Source organism: Manis javanica, chromosome 2 (assembly GCF_040802235.1).
Source record: "Manis javanica isolate MJ-LG chromosome 2, MJ_LKY, whole genome shotgun sequence".
Lineage (NCBI taxonomy): Eukaryota > Metazoa > Chordata > Mammalia > Pholidota > Manidae > Manis > Manis javanica.
In genome coordinates, this window is record NC_133157.1 from 205,821,463 (window position 1) to 205,842,719 (window position 21,257).

The 21,257-nt window shown below is 35.0% G+C and overlaps 1 protein-coding gene across 3 annotated transcripts in view; it reads right to left on the reverse strand.

Annotated features, from left to right (window-relative positions):
- Positions 1-21,257, reverse strand: part of TBC1D31 (TBC1 domain family member 31) — a 54,023-nt gene that overhangs the window by 19,776 nt on the left and 12,990 nt on the right. For all 3 annotated transcript variants that reach the window (XM_073230066.1, XM_073230067.1, XM_037005272.2), the window contains exons 5-11: positions 19,674-19,825; positions 16,875-17,034; positions 14,754-14,954; positions 9,771-9,947; positions 5,601-5,680; positions 5,377-5,523; positions 2,510-2,643 (exon numbers count right to left, since the gene is read on the reverse strand). In XM_073230066.1, the coding sequence (XP_073086167.1) occupies positions 2,510-2,643; positions 5,377-5,523; positions 5,601-5,680; positions 9,771-9,947; positions 14,754-14,954; positions 16,875-17,034; positions 19,674-19,825 (1,051 nt within the window). The remainder of the gene's footprint in view (positions 1-2,509; positions 2,644-5,376; positions 5,524-5,600; positions 5,681-9,770; positions 9,948-14,753; positions 14,955-16,874; positions 17,035-19,673; positions 19,826-21,257) is intronic.

The window sequence follows — 21,257 nt, forward strand, 5'->3', positions numbered from 1 at the left end:
TCACCAGGTGGAAAGCAGAATCCGTTCCATCCAAGAGGCTTGTAAGGCTGATTTCAACTCACTGAGTAATCAAACATTACTTTCAAAAATCCTAGGAAGACCACTGGTTTTGCTCAGTGAGCCTGTCTAACCACCACAGCTCTCCTTAATTATTAAATTCAGATTTTTTGTTTCAAATATTGAGTTGTGGTTTCATCCTTTGATAGTAAGATCTTCTTTCTTAAATTAGCAAAAGAAGGCTTTGATCATCAGAATATTGGATAACATATAGTTTATAAGGGCCTTCCTTACCCTAAGCAGTGATAATATTTAGTTGAGCTCAGTAAATGTTTATTGAATGAAACTACTTTGAGACCCTTAATGAAAATCCATTAGCTATACATGCCAATCATTATGGATCTTTTGTATTTAGATTTCAGGTTTAGAAGAGAAGATCAATTTCCTTGCACATAATCATACTTTAGCTATGTAACAAGATTTTACTGGAAATAAAAAAGTTTTGCATGCATACCTAAATTAGATATAATCTGTTTCTTATGATATAACACAATTTGCCATTTTTAATCATGTTTAAGTGTACTATTCAGTGGTTCACATTTACAGTGTTGTGTAACAATCACTGTTCCAAAATCCTTTCCCAAATAGAAACTCTACCCATTCAGCACTAACTCCCATTCCCACTTACCCTAGACCCTGGTAACCTCTGATCTACTTTCCATGTCTGTTAATTTGTGTATCTGAGGTATTTCATATAAATTTGTCCTATTGTGTCTAGCATATTTTACTAAGCATAATGTTGTCAAGGTTCAGCTACATTTCAGCATGTATCAGAAGTTCATTCCTTTCCACAGCTAAATAATACTCCACAGTATGTATATACATATTGTTTATCCATTCATTTGTTAACAGAGACCTGGGTTGTTTCCACCAGCTGGCTCTGGGGAATTTACTGCTGCTATGAACACTTACATACCAGTATCTGTTCAAGTCTGTTTTCAATTCTTTCAGGTATACACTTAAGGAGAGCAGTTGCTGGGTTATGTGATAATTCTGTTTAAACTTCCCCCAGATAATTCTGATAAAACTTTTTGAGGAACTTCCAAACTGTCTTCCACAATGACTACACCATTTTCCATTTCCACCAGCAACGTATGAAGGTTCCAATTTTTCTACATCCTTGCAACACTTGCTATATTCTGTTTTTTTAATTACAGCATCATAGTAGGTAAAAGGGAGTAATCTCAGTGTTGTTTTGATTCGCATTTCCCTAATGACTGATGATCCTGAGCATCTTTTTATATGCACATTAGCCATTTGTTTATCTTCTTTTTTTCTCAAAGTCTTTTGCCCACTTTAAAATTGGGTTTTTGGTCTTTTTGCTGTTGAGTTGTTTCTTCTTCTAAAACTCTTAGCATTACTGGCAGGGTAAACTAGTACAACTCTTTTGGGGAATCAATTAGAATAGTCATATTTTATGACCTAAAAATATCAATTCTTGGATTCTACACAAAACAAATTATTATAATTGCATGTGGACATAGTTATAACATTTCTTTTAATAGATGAAAATCATAAACAACCTACATGTCCAACAATAGGTTAAACTAGTACATGCACATTATGGAATATTATAGTCAATAAAATGCTTACAAAATTTATAAAAATACATACATAATATACTAAACAAAAGTATGGTTATAAAAATAAAAAAATACTTAAAAAGTGTGGAAAAATAATCTGAAGGTCTAGCAGTTGGAGAATAAAATATAACACATAAAATATTATATAGGCAATAAATCATGTTTTTCAAGAATATTTAATGATTTGGGGGAATGCTCTTATCAGGAATTCATTAATATATTATCAAAGATTATCTTTGGGGAAAAGGAACATTGGTGAATTTTCTTTTGTATGTTTTCCTATTTTTTCCAATGATAGGTAAAAATTTATCAAAGCAAAATAAAATGTAATGAAATGAACAAGAAATGTAAAGAGAAATAAACTAAAATATTCATAATATCTATGCTTCAATCTTTTTATCTCTACTTTTCAGAATTTTATTGTTAAGAGTAGGTACTTATTTCCCATGTACAAGAAAAAATATTTTTAAGTAATTCATTGATAATGGTACCTGGTACACAGAAAGTTCTCAATAAATGTTAGCTGTGGATGAGGGATAGCAGCCAGCACTTGCAACAGTAGGAATTGTGTGCAAAATGCTTTTTATGTTTACTATAATCCTATAATAAGTGACTTCCTGTAAGTGAAGCAACTGCTGCCTTCTTAATGACAAAATCTAATTTAAAAAAGTATCTTCTAAAAAAATGCACCAACCAAATTTTCTTACAAATAAGGACTGTACATAAATGTCTAAACTGTCCATTTTATGCTCTATATCTCATTGTTTCACAGTAAAACTGTGAAAAACTAAATGTTGTAAATGCAAAGATACCAGAAAAATGTACAAGAATCTACTCTTGGTTTCGTTACTTAATACTTAGATGCTCACTTAGAAGAGTAGCAACAACTTCAAAACAGATGAGTTGGTTGTTCTGGAATAACTTTACAAACGGAAATGCCAAGAGTGGAAGATACGGTGTGTCGCTAAAGATGGCAGACCAGTGAGCCAAAGCGGACAGGGTTCTGTGAATAAAACAAGGAAAGAAGGAACAGAAAACAGTTTATTATTAATATTTATTTGAATAAATAATATATTCAACATAAAAAACCTGATACAGAAGGTATATTTGGTGAATATTCTCCCGCCTACCCCTTATGATCTACCTCACCTTCCCAGAACCACTATTAAAAAGTATAAATCCTTTTTAAAAAAATCACAAATAGTGGTATAAACATTGGTTTGTACCTTGCATTTTTCACTTAATAGTATCTTGGAAATCGTTCATTATCAGTATATACAGAGCTTTGGTACACAAGATAGCTTTGTACTGATACACCTGAATTTCTTTAACTTGACCTTACTGGATATTTGTTTCCAGTCTTTTGTAAACAATGGTATGCTTAATATCATTGAGTGTACATCATTCTTCATGTGGGAATATAGAGATGGATAGATTCCTAGAAGTGGAATTGCTGAGTCAAAGGATATGTGCTCTAGTAATTTCAATAGCCAGTGCCAATTATTCTCTACAAAAACAGTGTCTATTCACATTCCCACTAGCAGTGTAAAGGGATGCCGATTTTCTCACTCTTGTCAACTGATTTTATTATCAACCTTCTTTTTAAACCTTTAAGGGAGAAACAGTATTGCGATGTACATTTAAAAATAGCTAGCTTTCAGTTCTGTACAGCAAAGGACACCATCAATAGCATCAGTAGAACAAAAAGGCATCCTACAGGAGAATATATTTGTAAATGACATATCTGATAAGGAGTTAACATCTAAAATATATAGAGCTCACATACCCCAACACCCAAAAAGCAAATAACCCGATTAAAAAATGGGTGGAGGATCTAAACAGACACTTTTCCAAAGAAGAAATTCAGATGGCCAACAGGCATATGAAAAGATGCTCTACATTGCTAATCATTAGGGAAATGCAAATTAAAACCACAATGAGATATCACCTCACACCAGTTAGGATGGCCAACAGCTAAAAGACAAGGAACAACAAATGCTGGCGAGGATGTGGAGAAAGGGAAGCCCTCTCACACTGTTGGTGGGTATGTAAATTAGTTCAAGCAATATGGAGGTTCCTCAAAAAACTAAAAATAGAAATACCAATTGACCCAGGAATTACACTCCTAGGGATTTACCCAAAGAAAACAAGATCCCTGATTCAAAAAGACAATATGCACCCCTACATTTATCACAGCACTATTTACAATAGCCAAGAAATGGAAGCAACCTAAGTGTCAGATGAATGGATAAAGAAAATGTGGTACATATACACAATAGAATATTATTCAGCCATAAGAAAAAAACAAATCCTACCAATTGTAATAACATGGATGGAGCTAGAGGGTATTATGCTCAATGAAATAAGCCAGGTGGAGAAAGACAAGTACCAAATGATTTCACTCACTTTTGGAGTGTAACAGCAAAGCAAAACTGAAGGAACAAAACAGCAGCAGACTCAGACTCTAAGAAGGTACTAGTGGTTACCAAAGGGAAGGAGTTGGGGAGGGAGGGAGAGGGGATTAAGGGGCATTATGATTAGCACACATAATGTTGGGGGGTGGTCACAGAGAAGGCAGTATAGCACAGAGAAGACAGGTAGTGACTCTATAGCATCTTACTCTCCTGATGGACAGTGACTACAATGGGAGAGTGAGGACTTGATAATATGGGTGAATGTAGTAACTGTAATGTTGCTCATGTGAAACTTTCATAAGATTGTATATCAATGATACTTTAATTTAAAAAATATTTTTTAAAAAATAGATAGCTTTCAGTACAATTTTGGTGGGCATTTCTGTTATTATGAAAAAGGTACAGCATCTTTTCATGTTTAAAACCATTTCCACTGCTATGAACTATATGTTCAGTCCTTTGTCTATTTTTTATTGGTTGCTTGCTTTCCACGCTCATTTACATGAGACTTCATATATTACAGAAATCAGCCTTTCACTTATCATGTTTTGTATATATTTTCTTGATTTTACATATACCTTCGTTGAGGGAATTTTTTTTACATGTAGAGATTTTTATTCATATCAATCTCTTTTGAATATGTCATGCTTAGGAAGGCCTGCCTTACTCTAGCATTTAATTCTCTCACATTTACTTTTAATACTTTAAAGGTTTCCTTTTTAAAAAAATAATTTTTCCTTTGAAATAATTTTAGGCTAACAAAAAGTTGCAAAAATAGAGAGTTCCTGTATACTTTCCCACTCAAATTACTCTAATGTTAACATACTACATAAATATAGGGCAACTGTCAATACTAAGAAATTGACATTGGTACAATGCTATTAATGATATTACAGACTTAATTCAGATTTTACTTTTTCCTACTAATGTCATTTTTATGTCATTTTTTTTTCATTCCATCAATGAAACACTCATTTGTTATATCACCACAGTTTCTTCCAATGTGTGAGAGCTCATCAGTCTTTTATCTCTTATGACATTGACATTTTTGAGGAATACCAGTTATTTTATAGATTGCCCTTCAATTTGGGTCTGATGTTTTCTTACGATGAAGTATACTGAGGTTATAAAATTTTGGCAAGAATACCACGAAAGTGATGTGAACTATACTGGTATGTGTTATTACCGGTGATTTTAAATTTGGTTACCTAGTTACAGTGTGGCTGCTGGGTTTCTCTACTATAAAATTACTTTTTTTCCTACTTGAAATTAATAAATAACTTGGGGGAGATACACACATTGCTGCAATATAATGAACATACCTCTGTAATACTCTGAGTAGTTTCCTACTTTTGATGGGGTATTTTTTCTGGAGGGTGAGAAATGCCACGTGAATACCCTTATCTATTAGGCTACTAAATGCAGTATGATTTTCAGGCAGTTGTAGCAGAGAGCGCCAAATGAACATTCTGAAATTAAAACATAATTTTAGCCAAGAAAATCTGGAGGGTAAAACTGATTTAACATGAAAGAATTTAAGTTTTACCTGTACTTCATTGGATATTCACCATAGCCTTTTAATAAGATTTGTAAGCGCTTTTTGCTTAATCCATCTGACAACTCATTCTGTGAAGAAAAAAATTAGTATCAATATATGACACAAGCATAAAGCTGAAAAGGTAATTTAATCAACAGTTGCTTTCCAACTTTAGAAAACACAGCACATGGTAAAAAATACTTTCACATCACAGGATTCTCTCCATACGCATACAGATACACTCTCTCTCCTGATGGTGCATATACACAGCAGATAAAGTTCATGACTTTATCACTTAACCTACATCAGGGTTTGACATATTTTTTCTGTAAAGGGTCAGACAGTAAATGTTTTAGGCTTTGTGGGCCAAGAGGCAAAAATGAAGATATTATGTAGATACTTATATAAATATTTAAAATGTAAACATTTAAAAATGTAAAACTTATTCTTAGCTTGAGTAGCTGGATTGGAAAATGGGCTGTCATTTGCTAACCCCTGCAGCATGAGTAATATACTGTGGTATTTTCTTCCCTCTTTCCCCCCGTCCCCTTATTTTCCTTACCTTTATGTTAATTTTATTTTAATGGAAAAATATTTTACATATTTTCAGATTGTAAAGCCATTTTCATAAGTTACCTCATTTGGTCTTAACTTTAGGAACAGATGGGATCTTGTCTTTTTTTGAGAAATGGGAAGGTGAGAATTCAGTGACTTGTTGGAGGTCACAAACCTGCTAAAACTTGGCTCAAGGCTCAAAGCCAGATTTTCTTAGTTCAATGCTCTTTTTACCATAGGAAACAGGTAACCCAGTATAAGAGAGAGGTGAGGGAAAACCCATGATGGTGGTAAACGAAGATCCCAGTTTGAGAGCCACACACTAGCTACTGAGGGCAACTAGTCCAGACTGGAGCAGTATGATCTACAAGTGATGCATGTTCATTGCTGTTATCTGCAAGACACCTTTTGCCATTAAAGCATCTTTTTAAACAAAGGATAGAATGCCTAGGTGAGTCTAGCTGTGGGTTTACTGTTCTCGTCTTGACCATAAGCTGGTGAAGTTCCTACTTCTCTTTTCATGTGCTGATAAGATAAGTGCTGATAAGATAAGCCAAGATAAGTGAGAACATGCATTTCACCGGGTAGACGTTCTACTTTGACCTGCTCGACCTGCTCCGTACAGCCTCCTACGGGTTGCTTAGAAGCAGCCCACTCTTGACACATTTCTATTAAGATAACCCCATTGGACCACATTAGAGTTTTGCCAGGTGCCCTGACCATTTTATTTCCCAGAAGGCAATCATGACCACACCCACTCATTTTGCCAGAAAAGGCTCCTGTAAATTCTCAGGGAAGCTGAAGCCAGACCATGTCTCAAAGGTATCATTCAGTTTTTCTCATTAAAGCATTCAATTAAAAGAGACAATATCAACTAATCTTTAAGCAGCTAGGTTTGTGCCTACTTAGTTTTCTAAAACTAAACGATGTTTTGTTTAGGGTTACATTTAGAGGTGATAAAACTATAAAGAAAATCAAGGACATAATTAACACAGAAGTGGGACAGGGAGAGAAATGTGATTTGGGATGAGCACCCAGGGGGCTTCAAAGCTCCTGGTAATGCTTTATTTCTTATTGTGGATATGGGTATGTGCAGAAAAGAGTTAACATGCAGGTCTGTGACTGCTAGGCTTCGAAAGTCTACTTGCAAGGCTGGCCCTTAACTGGTGTCTGCAAACTTGTATTTCAGGAAAGTTCCCACTATCTCCAGAAACAATGAGTGGCTCACTGTGCCTACACTGTACACTGTGGTTTAATCTGAATACCTGCTTTTTTTGTGCAGCCTGGAATTTTGAAATGTACTAAATAGAGGGTGCCTACAGAACCAGCCTCCAGTAAAAGCCCTGAGCATTGATTCTCTAATCAATTTCTCTGGTAGCCACACTCTTTACACATCATACATTCCTCTTTTTATGTAAGTTTCACGATTTTAAAATGCTTAAAGAAAAAAAGAGGTTATTAAAATTAATGTAAAAAAAAATAACATGGTGAGAATATGGAGTAACTGGAACTCTCAAATACCTCTTGGTGGGAATCTAAATTGTTTCAATCAATCACTTGGGAAAATTAACAGTATTTACTAAAACTGAACATATGTATGGTGTATAAGCCAGTAAGTCCATTTCTAGATTTATACCCAACAGAAATGTATCCTTATGTTCACCAACAGAGATGTACTACAATATTCACAGTACTATTGCTAAGGGCAAAAAAATTAGAAAAACTACCCAAATGCCTATCAATCACAGAATGGATAAAGTATGGCTTATTCACACGATGGAATTCTATACAGCTATGATGTAACTACATGGAATCTCAAACATAATGATGAATGAAAGAAACCAGACACAAAAGAGAACAAACTGAATGATCCAAGTTATATTAGTACAAAAAAGGCAGAACTAATCTATGGTGTTAAAAGTCAGGAGAGTAGTTATCCTTGGGTAAGGGGGAGAGTGTCTGGAAGTGTGCACAAGGGCTTCTAGATTAATAGTCCATTTTTTTATCTGGATGCTGGTAACACAGGTGTGTTTGCTCTATAAAAATTCAAAGCTGTACATTTAGGTATACTTTTATGTGCATGTCGTTGACTGACTCAATAAAAAGTTTTAGAAGTCCTTGAAAATGTTAGCAACTTCTCCATTAATATTTTCTTTCAATCCAAAGTAATATACGCTCTTTGCAGCAAATTAGGAAAACACAAAAATAAATATAAACAAGAAAAACCAACTTAAATTCCTTCCGTTAAAGATAATTGTCTTAGTATCTTGGTCTTTCTTATGGAGCTTAAAAAATAATACATAGGCAATCATATCTTTTTATATTAAAGTGATATCGAAGTATATATTTCTTGTGGTTGCTTTTTATATTTGACATACTATAATTATTTTCCTTTTCACTTAAATATTCTTAGGTTTCTAGTATACAGGCTTTCATAATTTATAAGATTAGTTACCTACTATTGGACATTTTAGTTGTTTCTAAATTTTTCTTGAATAAATCTCTCTCTCTCTTTCTCACACACACACACACACACACACACACACACACACACACAAAACAGATCATTTCAAACAAGGCAAAAAGCAAATTGGTATATTCTCTTTTAAGAACAATTAGGCTACTAAAATCAAAATATTTATGCATACACTCTGACTTAAAAATTCTACTTATATACATTTGTGCAAGTGTTCAAAAATAATTGTACAGGGACATCCACTGAATCAAAAATTGTATTAACAGATGACTAATGACACAACACAAATGCCAGTAAGCCGAGTATGGGTTAGATAAGTTATATCCATAAATACAATACTAGGCAAATACTGTTTAAAATGTTGTAGCACTATATGCACTAATAAACAGATATTCAATGTTATGTGATATAAGTTGTAGAACAGTACTATGATTACATTTATGTAAAAAAGTAAAAACAGAAGGTAACATGCAGATACACATATGTTTGTATGTACACAGAAACCTTCTAGAAAGATTCAACAACTACTAACAATGGTTACCTCTCAAGAGTATGATGAGTGGGCCAGGGAACAGGGAATAAGAAAGGCATGTCTTTTCCCTTTATAACCTTCTGTACTAACACTAACAGATATTGCAAGCCACCAATGCAATTTTAGGTTTTCTAGGAACCACATTAAAAAAGTAAAAAGAAGCAGGCAAAATTAAGTTTAATAATATATTTTATTTCACCCAATGTAACCAAAATATTATCATTTCACTAATCAACATAAAATTATTAACATATTTTGCATTCTTTTGTTCACTCTAAGTTTTCAACATCCAATGTGTATTTCTCACATTTCATACAACCAAGCACATCTCAGTTCGGTCTGGTCCCATCTCAGGCACTCATTGATCTTATGTGGCTAGGGGCTAGTGTTCCGCACAGTAGTTATACACTGACCTTTGCAGGAACCATAAACACGTGTTAATTCTACTTCAAAAATTTAAAAAGCATAATACAGTTTCAGTTACAACCTCCTTTTCTTCAGGTGCCTCCCCTTTAAGTTCTGAGGGGGGAAGAAGAGCAATGATGGCCTAGAAATCCCAAGATCTGCCCATAGTAGGCTCACGACAAGCAAGAGTTTAATTGCAATGAAGTCTCACCTCTTTATTTTCAAAATGGGCAGTCAGGTCTTGTTTTAATATTCTTGTTTGTATTTTGTTTTCCCTTGATTTTGCTGGCCGCTGTACTCTTCCCGACGTCACTTTCACCTTAAGATTACCAGAATTCAGTTTATTCTTAGGTGAATCTTCAATCACTTTCACTAGAGGAGGAGGTGGCTAAAAGGAAAAAAAAAAATTCACCAGCTATCCTTGGAAAATAGACTTGTTAACATAGATTTATAAAATTCATTTTGATCAATTTAATAATGTATCTTAGTATATATAATGATTCTTCAGGCAAAAAGGGTAAATAAAATATCCTAGAATGTTTCCTTGTCGACTAACAAATCAAAGCAAATTTCTGCCAAATTCCTGGGAAGAAGAGAACAAAGGTACATGATTAACAGCAATAATGAATAGAATTCAATTATTCCTCGAATGCTGGTCTTAAATCATAAGGGTATCAATCTATTTTTTACACTTGCAGGATAAAGCTGCTAGTACTGTGATAACCTGCAGCAGAGAAGACACAGTGAGACATGCGGCCCTCCACAATGCTAAGAGAAGCACCCTGGTATTCTTTGGGCTTGAGTGAAATTTCTGAGGGAAGCTGTCAAATGACCCTAGTCTGGAAGTAAAGGACCCCTGCCTCTCTGTCCTTCGTTATGCTCTTTGATCTGCACAGTGATGGCTGTCAGTCCCTTACTGTATCAGCAGAAGAGGCAGTTCAGACAGCACAACCAAGTTCCAAACCCTCCTTTTTAAGGGAGCCTATCAAACAGGAAAATAAACATTCAAAACTTCAATTTATGTAGTATATTGAGATATATTTCATATCCATAAAATTCTTCCATGTAAAGTACACAGTTCAATGATACTTAATATATTCACAGAGTTCTGAAACCATCACCACAATCAAACCTTAGAACACTTTTATCACTCCTAAAAGAAACCACACACACATTAACAATCATTTTCCATTCCCAGCTTCCTCACCCCTAGCCCCAGGTAACCATTAATCTCTCTGTCTCTATAGATTTGCCTGTTCTGCACATTTCACACAAATGTAATCATACAATACTTTGGTGTTTTGTGACTGGCTTCTTTTTACTCAGCATAATGTTTTCAGAGTTCATCCACATTATAGCATGCATGCATTAGTATTTCATTCTTTTTTATTGCTGAGTAATATTCCAGTTGTATGAATGTATCACATTTTGTTTATCCATTCTTCAATTAGTTTTTTTTTTTTCTCATTTTGGGACCATAATAAATGAACATTTATGACTATGAACATTATGTACAAGTTTTTACGTGGATGTGCGTTTTCTTGAGTATATACATGGGAGTGGAATTTCTGAGTTATATGGTAACTATGTTTAACTTTTTGAGGAACTGCCAAAAAGTTTTCCAAAGTGGCTACACCATTTTCCATGAATACATTTTGAATTTCTGCCCATGTGTTCATAGACAATAAAATATTTTTGAAAAAAACAAAAAGAACACTTCAATTTATATATGGAAAAATTATTCACTGGAACATTTTCCTTGTGAATAATATGCTCTTTGAAATCAAAAGCTCTTCCTTGTTCAATGGAAATAAGCAGATAAGGTAATTTAGGCTTTCTGAGTTGTATGTGTGATTAAAGTATAATGACTTTCACAGGATAAACATTTGAGTCCATTACTGCTAATTGTTCCCCTAGCAATTAGCCCAGATGCAAATCAAAGACAAGGTGGACTTGTGATTTTTTAAACAAAGTTTTGGAAGCTAAAGTGCCAATTCCTTTCATATGAGGACAAGAACACAAGGAACACCCCATATATCCAAATGACCTATTAGATTTCAGAAAAACTTATTTTACAGATTACTTGAATTCAAACTGTCATAAAGCCAGAACACTGTTCTTGTAGGATGACATATACTGCAAATGACATCACCACTCTTCAGTGAAACCAAAGTTTTTGACGTCCTCCCATCTCACACCCCAATAAATAAACAAAGCAAACATATGAACTCTTTCTATAGCATAGACTACTGAAAGAGTAATTTGAAGTTTCACACAAAGATTTTTCTTATGTTGCCTTCAGAGGTTTAGGACTTCTGCTTTTGAAACCTGTAGCCTACTAGGGGAGACCAAAAAAGTGTTCCCTACTGTCAACTGCAGTATTAATGCATGTGTAACACTGCAAAATGTGCAGAGCAGGTTAATGTGGCCATACACATGGCACAGATGTCATATTTTTTAAGTGTTTTAAAATTATGAAAGGCATTTAAAGTTTTACTTTTATACCAACCAATAAATACATAACTGTTTTGTGTGTTTAAAGTATCTGTAAGATTTTTAAATAATGTTTTTCTAGTATATGTTACTTATTCACATCTAGATAACTTAAAAGGATAATGCAAAATACAGTAACAACAGCTCTGACCAAAAAAATGTACAATGACCACTTATTCTATGATTTAATTTTCAATTCTTTATCTATGAAATGCAGTTAACAGTGGTCTGACTTCTGAATATTGTCCACCTTTAATATCTTTGAACTACATACTCTCTAACCGCAGTCTGTAATTCTAAATCTTCATTCAAATTTCTATTCTAGTGCCATGTTTTTTCCTATTTGAACTTCCTGCTCTCCCATAAAATAAAATCTCCCCAAAATTAGAGTCTGAGATGCTGACTTGAATTGCCATATCTTCATAGTGGTAAAACTTCAACACATAAGTAAGAACTAGCTTACTTATTAGCACAATACTAGAAATTCTCGAGTGGCAAAAAAACCAGGACTTGACGGGATGAGACATGGGTAATTTAAGTTTTGTATAGAATATAGACCTGGGCATTTGTATAGGCCTGGAATAGCCATAAAATACTACTGGTGCTAGTACCATGTCCAAAAAAAATCCTACTTCTGTTATAAGGTAGCTTTTTGCTGGTCAGTATGCTTAACAATTTGCAGAACAAAAAGGAAGTCAGTGACTCACTCTTAACCTTGGCTTTTCTGAGATTTCATCCCTCTTTTATTAATAACATTTATCTAACTTTTATAAAATTCAGCTAGGCTGAAAACTCACATTAAGAGGAAATAATAATGTTATTAAAAGTTTTAAAGTCTACAAGAACAGAAGAGTATAATTCCATGTTTGAAGAAAACGAACATGTGTGTGTTCATGTGTGTGCACACACACACACAGAGGATTCTCATTATTTGCAGTGCTTACGTTCTACAAAGTCGCTGTAAATACTCAGTTAGTCAACCCCAAGTCATTGCTCTTAAGAAAAATACAGAGTTAGGTCCCTGTGAGCTCTGGTTACATTTTTGTCATCAATCAATATGTAACCTTATGTGTATGTTTTCATTTAAAGACACACATATATATATATTACATATCACCGATTCATTAACACTGAACTCATGCTGATAGCAATGACTCATGCCTGAAGGAAGTTAAACTATCACAGCCTTCTTGAGCTTAGGAATGCCAGACAGCACTTCAGCACTCTGCTTGGGGACCAACAGCTACATCGCCAACAAAGAGCACAAAAATGGGAAACATGTGGCACTAACTAGACCATGACAATGATGCTTATTTCCAGTGTGAGGGCAGAGAGCTGTCTTGTCTGACCTGAGCTAGGAACCTCCTGCATGTCAGGCAACTCAAATATTTTGCTGCTCTGTGCATGCAAACGTCTTATGAATAGACGGTATTGATTTTACAAATAAATTTTCACTGGAAGGCAAATTCACAAACACAGGACTGTGAATAATGATGATTGACTATATACATTTACACACGTAGAAAAAAAGAAGACTGGGAAAGTATACATATCAAAATCATCTGAGCATGGTGAGATTGTGAGTAACATTCTATCTGTTTATCTGTATCTCTTGATTTTTCTCTGTAATAAGACACTTATTACCTGTCTACCTAAAACAATAAAATAAAAAAAAAAAGACAAAAATAACCGGTACCTAGCAAAAAAGATTATATTAAGAATCGGACACCTGGGACTATTAATGACTAGCTGTGTGATTGGGTGAGGGAGGGCCCTCCTTCTCTGTAAAATGAAATGGGCAAACTAGGTAATCACCCAAGTCCTTCTTAGGGCAACTATGATACAATTTCAGACTTGAAAAGGCCTCACATAGACAATCAGACTTGGTAACACTGGGGGAAATTTTAGGTAACTGTAAAAGAGAAGTGGGAAGTATATTTTAGATGACATGACTAGCGTAGATAACAGATGTAGAAATGAGAATGGTGTCTATGGGGGACAATGAGGGAAGTTATAAGTATGGTGAAATAGTTAGATGGGAAGAGTGGGTAAGATGAGAGAGGACTTTGAGAACCAGGTAGAAGAGTCTGGACTTAATGCAACAGGCAAAAGGAAGGAGTCACTAATGTGACACTATTTAAGGAATGATGAAAGTATTATTTTAGGAAAATTTATTGAAAACATGGATTGATAGGCAAGGGAAGGCACTGAGGGCTCTGAATTTTGGTATACCTGTTGAAATTACTGTTACTCAAAAGCAGTTAATGGAGTAGCAATACAGGGTGGGCAATATGGAGTTGGAAAACAGGCAGCACATATAGAGGTAGTTCATATTTAAGAATTACATGACTTAGTGTTGACTACATTTAGGAAATAGAGGGAAAGTAACAGTCATAGTGCACCAAGGTTTCTAGACTACAAGACAGGAAGAGAGAGAAATGAAGAGACTGGGTTAAAGATCTCTTTAAGGAAGCAGATCACAGGGGTACCTTTAATGGGAAAGAGACACCCAAAAGATGCCTTGTAGGAAGGCAGCAATTTAAAAAGGAAGCATAGGTGAGAAAAGTCTAGAGATGTGGCTTTAGGAATTAAGAACAAAAAAATAATACCCAGGAAAATAGATAAGGTCCAAGTAAGTTATAAAAATGGCAGTATAAAGATTTAAATCTTTAAAAAAATGACAGTTTACTTGGTAACATACCTTGTTTATTTCCTGTGTTAAAGACTGAACTGAATATATGTTCAGACTCCCATTTTCCATAATAGATGCAATATACCGACCATGTGGGCTAATCACTGATGAGCTAATTCCTTCATCAAGGCTCCCAATTTCAAAGAGAAGCTTACAAGTCTGCGTATTAATAAATCTCATAATTCCATCTTGACTTAGTACTCCAAGAACCTAAGAGTAGAGAGAAACAATATAAATTCCTATTAACACATTTAAAAGTCAAGTGTCTCAGATGTTAACTAGACATACTGTGGTGATCATTTTACAGTGTGATCAGTATCAGATCATCATGTTATACACCTGAAATTAATGTTATATGTCAATTACACCTCAGTTAAAAAAAAGTCAAATGTCTGAAAGTCAAACTATATATACACACATGTACAATATATGTATGTACACACAACACACACACACATATTCTTTGTTTTTGTTTTGAGGGGAGGGCATTCAGAGAAGATTATATTTGCAGAGGGCCACCATATATTTTAGAATCCCTATTATGGCTCATGTAGCTTTGCCCTATCCAGGTCCAGATAAGCCTGGCACTGAGCAGACCCAGGAAAGTGACCCTGCTGGGATGGGTCACCTGAGAGTCTTCTTCCGAGGCTGGCCACATCTGCACTGACCCAACCTAGGGAATACAGATGATCAGACAGCTCTTAGCTGTGGCCTCCACACTGGCTGTCAGAAGCAAGGAAGGTAGAGGTTTTTCTTTTTCTTCACCATCCCCACAGCTTATTCAGAGTTAATATCTGTCCTGCTGCCCCCATACAGATTTGATTCCCAGCTGTTGTAACTAACATCTGGGGAGCAGAAAAAGCCTGTGAGTTGTAAGGGTAGTGCACGGTAAGAGGAAAGAGCCTTCTAAGGGAAAAAAGAATTTCATTTTAACTCACAAAATTTGAAAAATTAAAAACATGCACTGAAAGAGCTAAACAAATAAACAAAAATCCTCCCACTGGCTTGGCTGTGCAGAGAGTCTTTTCCCACTGCCAGGGGCTGGTAAGCAGGCCACCATATGACTGCCTGAAACACTGATGGCACTTTTATACGAAAGACTACAGGTGGGAGGTAGGAGGCATTCTGAAGGTGACTATCTAAAAGGCACGTTCTTCTGTAGGTTAGGTAGCAGAAACACCCTCATTCACAGCTCCTACAACCTCTCTGGAGGGCACAAAGGATTGGTTAAAAAAAACTATGAAATTCTATGTAGCTGTAAAGAACAATGAAGTTCTGTGCTGACACAGAACAATCTCCAAGGTAAATTAAGTAAAGAAAATCAAGGTGCAAAGTTGTATAAAAAAGTGGGGGGAAAAAGATATATAACAGTACTGGCTATGGAGAGTGAATAACTGGGCAAATGGGAGCCAGCAGTAAGATTTCACTTCACAGTTTCCATATTTTTTAAGTTTTTCAACCATGTAAACACATTATCTGTTCAAAAAACTTAAGTTAAAACAGATATAAATATACTTGTACATATCATATATACATAAAACACACACATATATGCATACAAATAATTGCTAGAGTGCAAGACCCAAGATAAGAGAGGTAAGGTTTGACTACTCAACTATTAAAAGGAAAAAAGGTGTGTGGAGGGAACTTTGTAAACTAAAGAAAACACGTTTCATAGGACAGAGGTAACCATTCCTGGGAGATACAACATAGTATAACAAGGTAAGAAAATTTTAGTTCTAGTCCCACCTTTAATCATTACAATTAACAGGACAGTTGACAAGTCGGTTAATGTTTCTAAGCTTTAATGTCATAACCTGTATGATGGTGAGAATCCTTCACTGCCTGTGTGCAAAAATTCTTTAAGGATCAAATAAAAAATAACTTGCTAGAGCACTCTGTAAACAATAGAGTATAACAAAAATACTGATTTTACAGAAAAGGTAAGCTGTCAGTTATATACAGAACCTAAGTTCTTAAATTTTTTTCAGTTTTAGACTCCATAAAAATATTAGCAGTTTGAAATCCTTGTAACATCAGGGTGTGAGCTAAATGGGAAAGCTAGTACAAATCAGAAATTGATATGACCTTTCAACAAGTGTAACAACTGATTAGAGCTAGTATACTAACCTGATTAGAACCAGCATCAAAACTATCAGGAAGAAATTCTAGATAGCGAATGGCTCGAACTTTAGTAGGCATCTGGATAATTCTAAAGAGCTGTTTAGCTTCCAAGCACCACAAATGAAGATGATTTGATTTACCTCCAGCAGCCAGAATTCGACCATCTCTATATAATAAAAAGGTGAGAAAATAAGACTAGACAACTTGTGTGTAGTGGCACTTTCAACACGACACAACATGAATGTTGTGTATGCTATACAATATGGTCACTACTGGCCATATGACTGAGAACTTGAAATGTGGCTACTGTTTCTGAGGAAATTAATTATTTTATATATTTTTTATTAATTTAAATAGTGCCATGCACCCAGTAGTTGCCATACAGTAAAGCTCAGGTTTACAGCATATATATATATTTATTTTTTACCTATTTTACTAAGATACCATGTTAACAAACATTTTTTGATGACTCAATTAACTTATATTTTACAGCATACTTTCAAAGTCCCTTACCACTATCTAACTTTCTATATTTCATATACAGCTATACTGAATCAGTACAGCATTGCTACATGAAAAACCAAAAGGCCCAAACTTGTTTTCCTGCTCAAAGCTGGTGTTTGTTATAAGGCACAAAAAGAATAAGCTATATTAACTTGCAAGGTGGCTGCTCATTCATCCACCAAAAACTTGTAAAGTTGTTGACTCTAAGCCAGGGACACGGTGAACAAGACAGGTAAGACCTGTGCCCTGAAGGGATGTGCTGCCAGGAGGAAGGCAAACACACACATACATGAACCGGATCTCAGCCAATGATACATGTTATCAAGAGCTCTAAAACGAGGTGACGTTACAGAGCTGGGCAAGGAGGGAGAGTCCTGAGACAGTGGATGAGCCGTCATGGGATGATGTGGAGAAAGACTGCCATGCTGGTTTGTCTTCCAGACTGGTGAGTACAAGTGTACTGAGAAAGGAGTAAGGTTAGTACTTAAGGAAGAGAGGGAAGCCATACTCACAGGCGGCCGGAACCGAGTAAGGGGAGGAGATAAGGTGAGGAAATAGAGAGAGGCCCCAGGGGAGATGGTGGGGCTTCTGGATTTTAATGCAATCGAAAGCCCTAAGGGGCTCAATAGGGAAGTAACACCTTTGATTTAATGATTTAAAAAGACCACTCCATCTGCTACCTAGAGACTGCTTTAGGAAATGAGATTGAAAACAAGGAGATCAAATAAGGAGGCTATTACAGCAGTCTGAGAGAGAAGAGGGTAGCTTGGGCCAGGGAAACAGCTGTGGTAATGGACCAAAAAGTAGGTCAGTTCAGGATAGTTTGGTAGAGTTGATGGGATTTACTAATGACTTAGAAGAGGAGGGTGAGAACAGGTATTTCCTAGCTCTTTTCACTGAAAAGGCCTGGAAACAATGACCACCCAGTAATGATGAGCACCTCTAGCATCCAGATTAGGTCTTACAATACCATTTCCCATTAAAATGAACCGAGGCTCCTTAGAGAAATGGCCAATTTCTTGTTTGGGACAGAAAATGTGTAAGATAAGCCTGGAACATCTTGTCAGATCAGAAAGATGAAAGCTTTCACAGATAACGGGTTGTATTAAAGAGTTCAAAGCCAACCTGAAGAAGATTCCACTAGTCAAAGATGAGAGAGCTAGAGCACCACTAAGAAAACAACTTCATGCCATGGATTTCTGCCTAAATTCATGAGTTTACAAAGATTAAAGACAAAAACTTCATTGGCCACCTTTGGAAGATGCCAATAACCCAATTCATTATTTCAAAAAACATTTTTTTAAACAAGAGAGGGAAAATCCAACTTTTATCCTGCCTTTCCTTTACAAGCTGTAAAGTAACCAAAGAGTTGATGAGAGGAAGTTTCTTTCTATAGAACTTTTCCAGTGAATAAGAGAAGAAATGACAGAATTAGAATAGCAGTGTTTTGCTAACCCCTAATACAATACTGGATCTAAGTAATCAGTGGCCACTAATTTCATCAGAGAAAGAGTTCTCTGTTCCTTCTGACAAGAATATATAAATCACCTATAATGTCTTCATGCCCCCAAATCAAAACTGAATTGGACCAAACCTCTAATTTTTAGGAAGTACAGGTGTAACCAGTTTACAGGAAATACAGATGACAGAGAATCATTAGGCAACAACGTGGGATGCAAAGAATAAACTCAGACTACAGAAAATTTCGAGGACAAAAGACCAGTTCTTAAATAAATGAACTGCAAGGAAAAAATACAGAGAGGGATATATCAACCAAGACAATGTGTGAACCTTGTTTTATTCTTGATTTGAACAAACCAATCATAAAAACCAACCATAAAGGACAAATCAGGGAAGTCTAAATAAAGACTAGTTAATAATAATATTAAGAAATTATTTTTTAAAAGTGTGATAATAGTACATTACGGGTTTTGCTTCCAAAAGGCCCTTATCCTTTAGATACACACTGAAACATTTATGGAAATGATACGTTTGGGCTGTGCTTTTAAGACAATGCAGTAGGGAAGTAGTACAGTTAGCAATAAAATAGAAGTGGCTGTTAGCTGATGATCATTATAGTTCATGAGAATATTGTAATTAGGCCTTCACGAACTTTTCTATTTCTGTGTATATTTGAAATTTTCCACACTAAAGTAAAAAAAAAAAAGAATACTACAGGCCATACCTAAGCTTGAAGGAAACTTCCTCACATGACAATAAGAATGAAGATGAATGAAAATTTATGTAATTTCACTGGAAGTTAAATTTCTTGAAAATTCTGTGTCTTAAAATGGACATTACCTGGTCACAGCAAACACTTTGTATAATATATTAGAGCTTTCAGGTGGACCTGGCAATTGATATTTGCAAAAAAGAGTATCACACTCCCAGGCGAAGATGGAATTATCCTTAAAACAGCTGAGGATGGTATTACTTAATGGTAGAAAGAAGACCTAAAGAGGGAGAAAAAGTTGTTGCTCATGTAAGATCATAGCCCTCTTTAAATTTAGCATTATACAAATCGTCAGTTTTTCTTTTTAAAAATTACTTTTTCCTTAAATGGGAGAAAAATACATTTACAATATATGATGGTATAATACTGATATTTCATATACTATTATAAACTAGAAAGAAAGGGCAAACTTTTAAAAATAAAAAATAGGTGACTATAATGGCTAGGCAATTCATAAAATATTAAGTGACAATTTAAAAATTATTTAACCTTATACAAGATTCAAATGAAAATACAAGATCATTTTATATGTATCAAATCTACTTAAAAAATACACACATAAACAAACTGCATACTAACATACATGTTCTATTTGTAAACTATACACACTAATATAAACACTATATTAAATACTAACTATTCATAAATGTTAAAAATATTAAGTGTTGGTGAAAGTATAGGGAAAGGGCATTGTCATACATAGCTGTTGGTAATAAACACTGGTTATACTGTACAATATATCTCAACTGCCTTAAAAATATACATATCTCTTCTGAGTTGAAAATATCATTTTATTCCCTTAATTTGTTTCCCATTATGTAAGCACTAAAAAGGCTTACTGTTTTTTTTTGGATTCTATGATTTTTTTTGTATCATTAATATACAATTACATGAGCAACATTGTGGTTACTAGATTCTCCCCATTATCAACTCCCCTGCACATACCCCATTATAGTCACTGTCCATCAGCATAGTAAGATGCTATAGAATCACTATTTGTCTTGTCTGTGCTATATTGCCTTTCCCGTTCCCCCGCCTCACATTATGTGTGCAAAAAGGCTTACTTTTGATAACATAAATTTTTAATTAAAGTTGACCAACACTTTCTCATATAAGTTTTAACAGCTTCAAATATAATTTTGTGTGTCATCTGTGTAAAAGACACAAAAGGGAGGGAGGAAGAAGGAAAGAAGGAAAGAAAATAGAAGAAACCAATGTCTTAAGGACACAATACTCCTGCCCATCCTCTTAAAATAAATCAAATCGCCTGAGACATTTCATATGGTTTGATCTTTAGTTACATCTCTAGTATTAATTCTCTGATTCCCATCTAGTACAGCCTTCTTAATGTTATGGCTTATTGTAACACTTTATATCTGAACATATTTTGTTACTGTTTTTACTAGTGTGTCTTTATAAGCTTTATTGTTTTTAAAGACACATGATTGTTTCTGTGTTGGAAAGAGAAGAGCAGGGACCCACCGAGGAGGCAGAACACTAAGAATTTGTGGCTTCTCATTCCAATCTTTGACTTATTATACACTTTCACAATTCCACTCGGGTCAGGCGGAGGCCTGTTTTTCTTCTGGAATGGTACAGTCTTGGGGATGAAGCAGTCATCACCTTTAAAACTGGACTGCAGTGTATCTTGA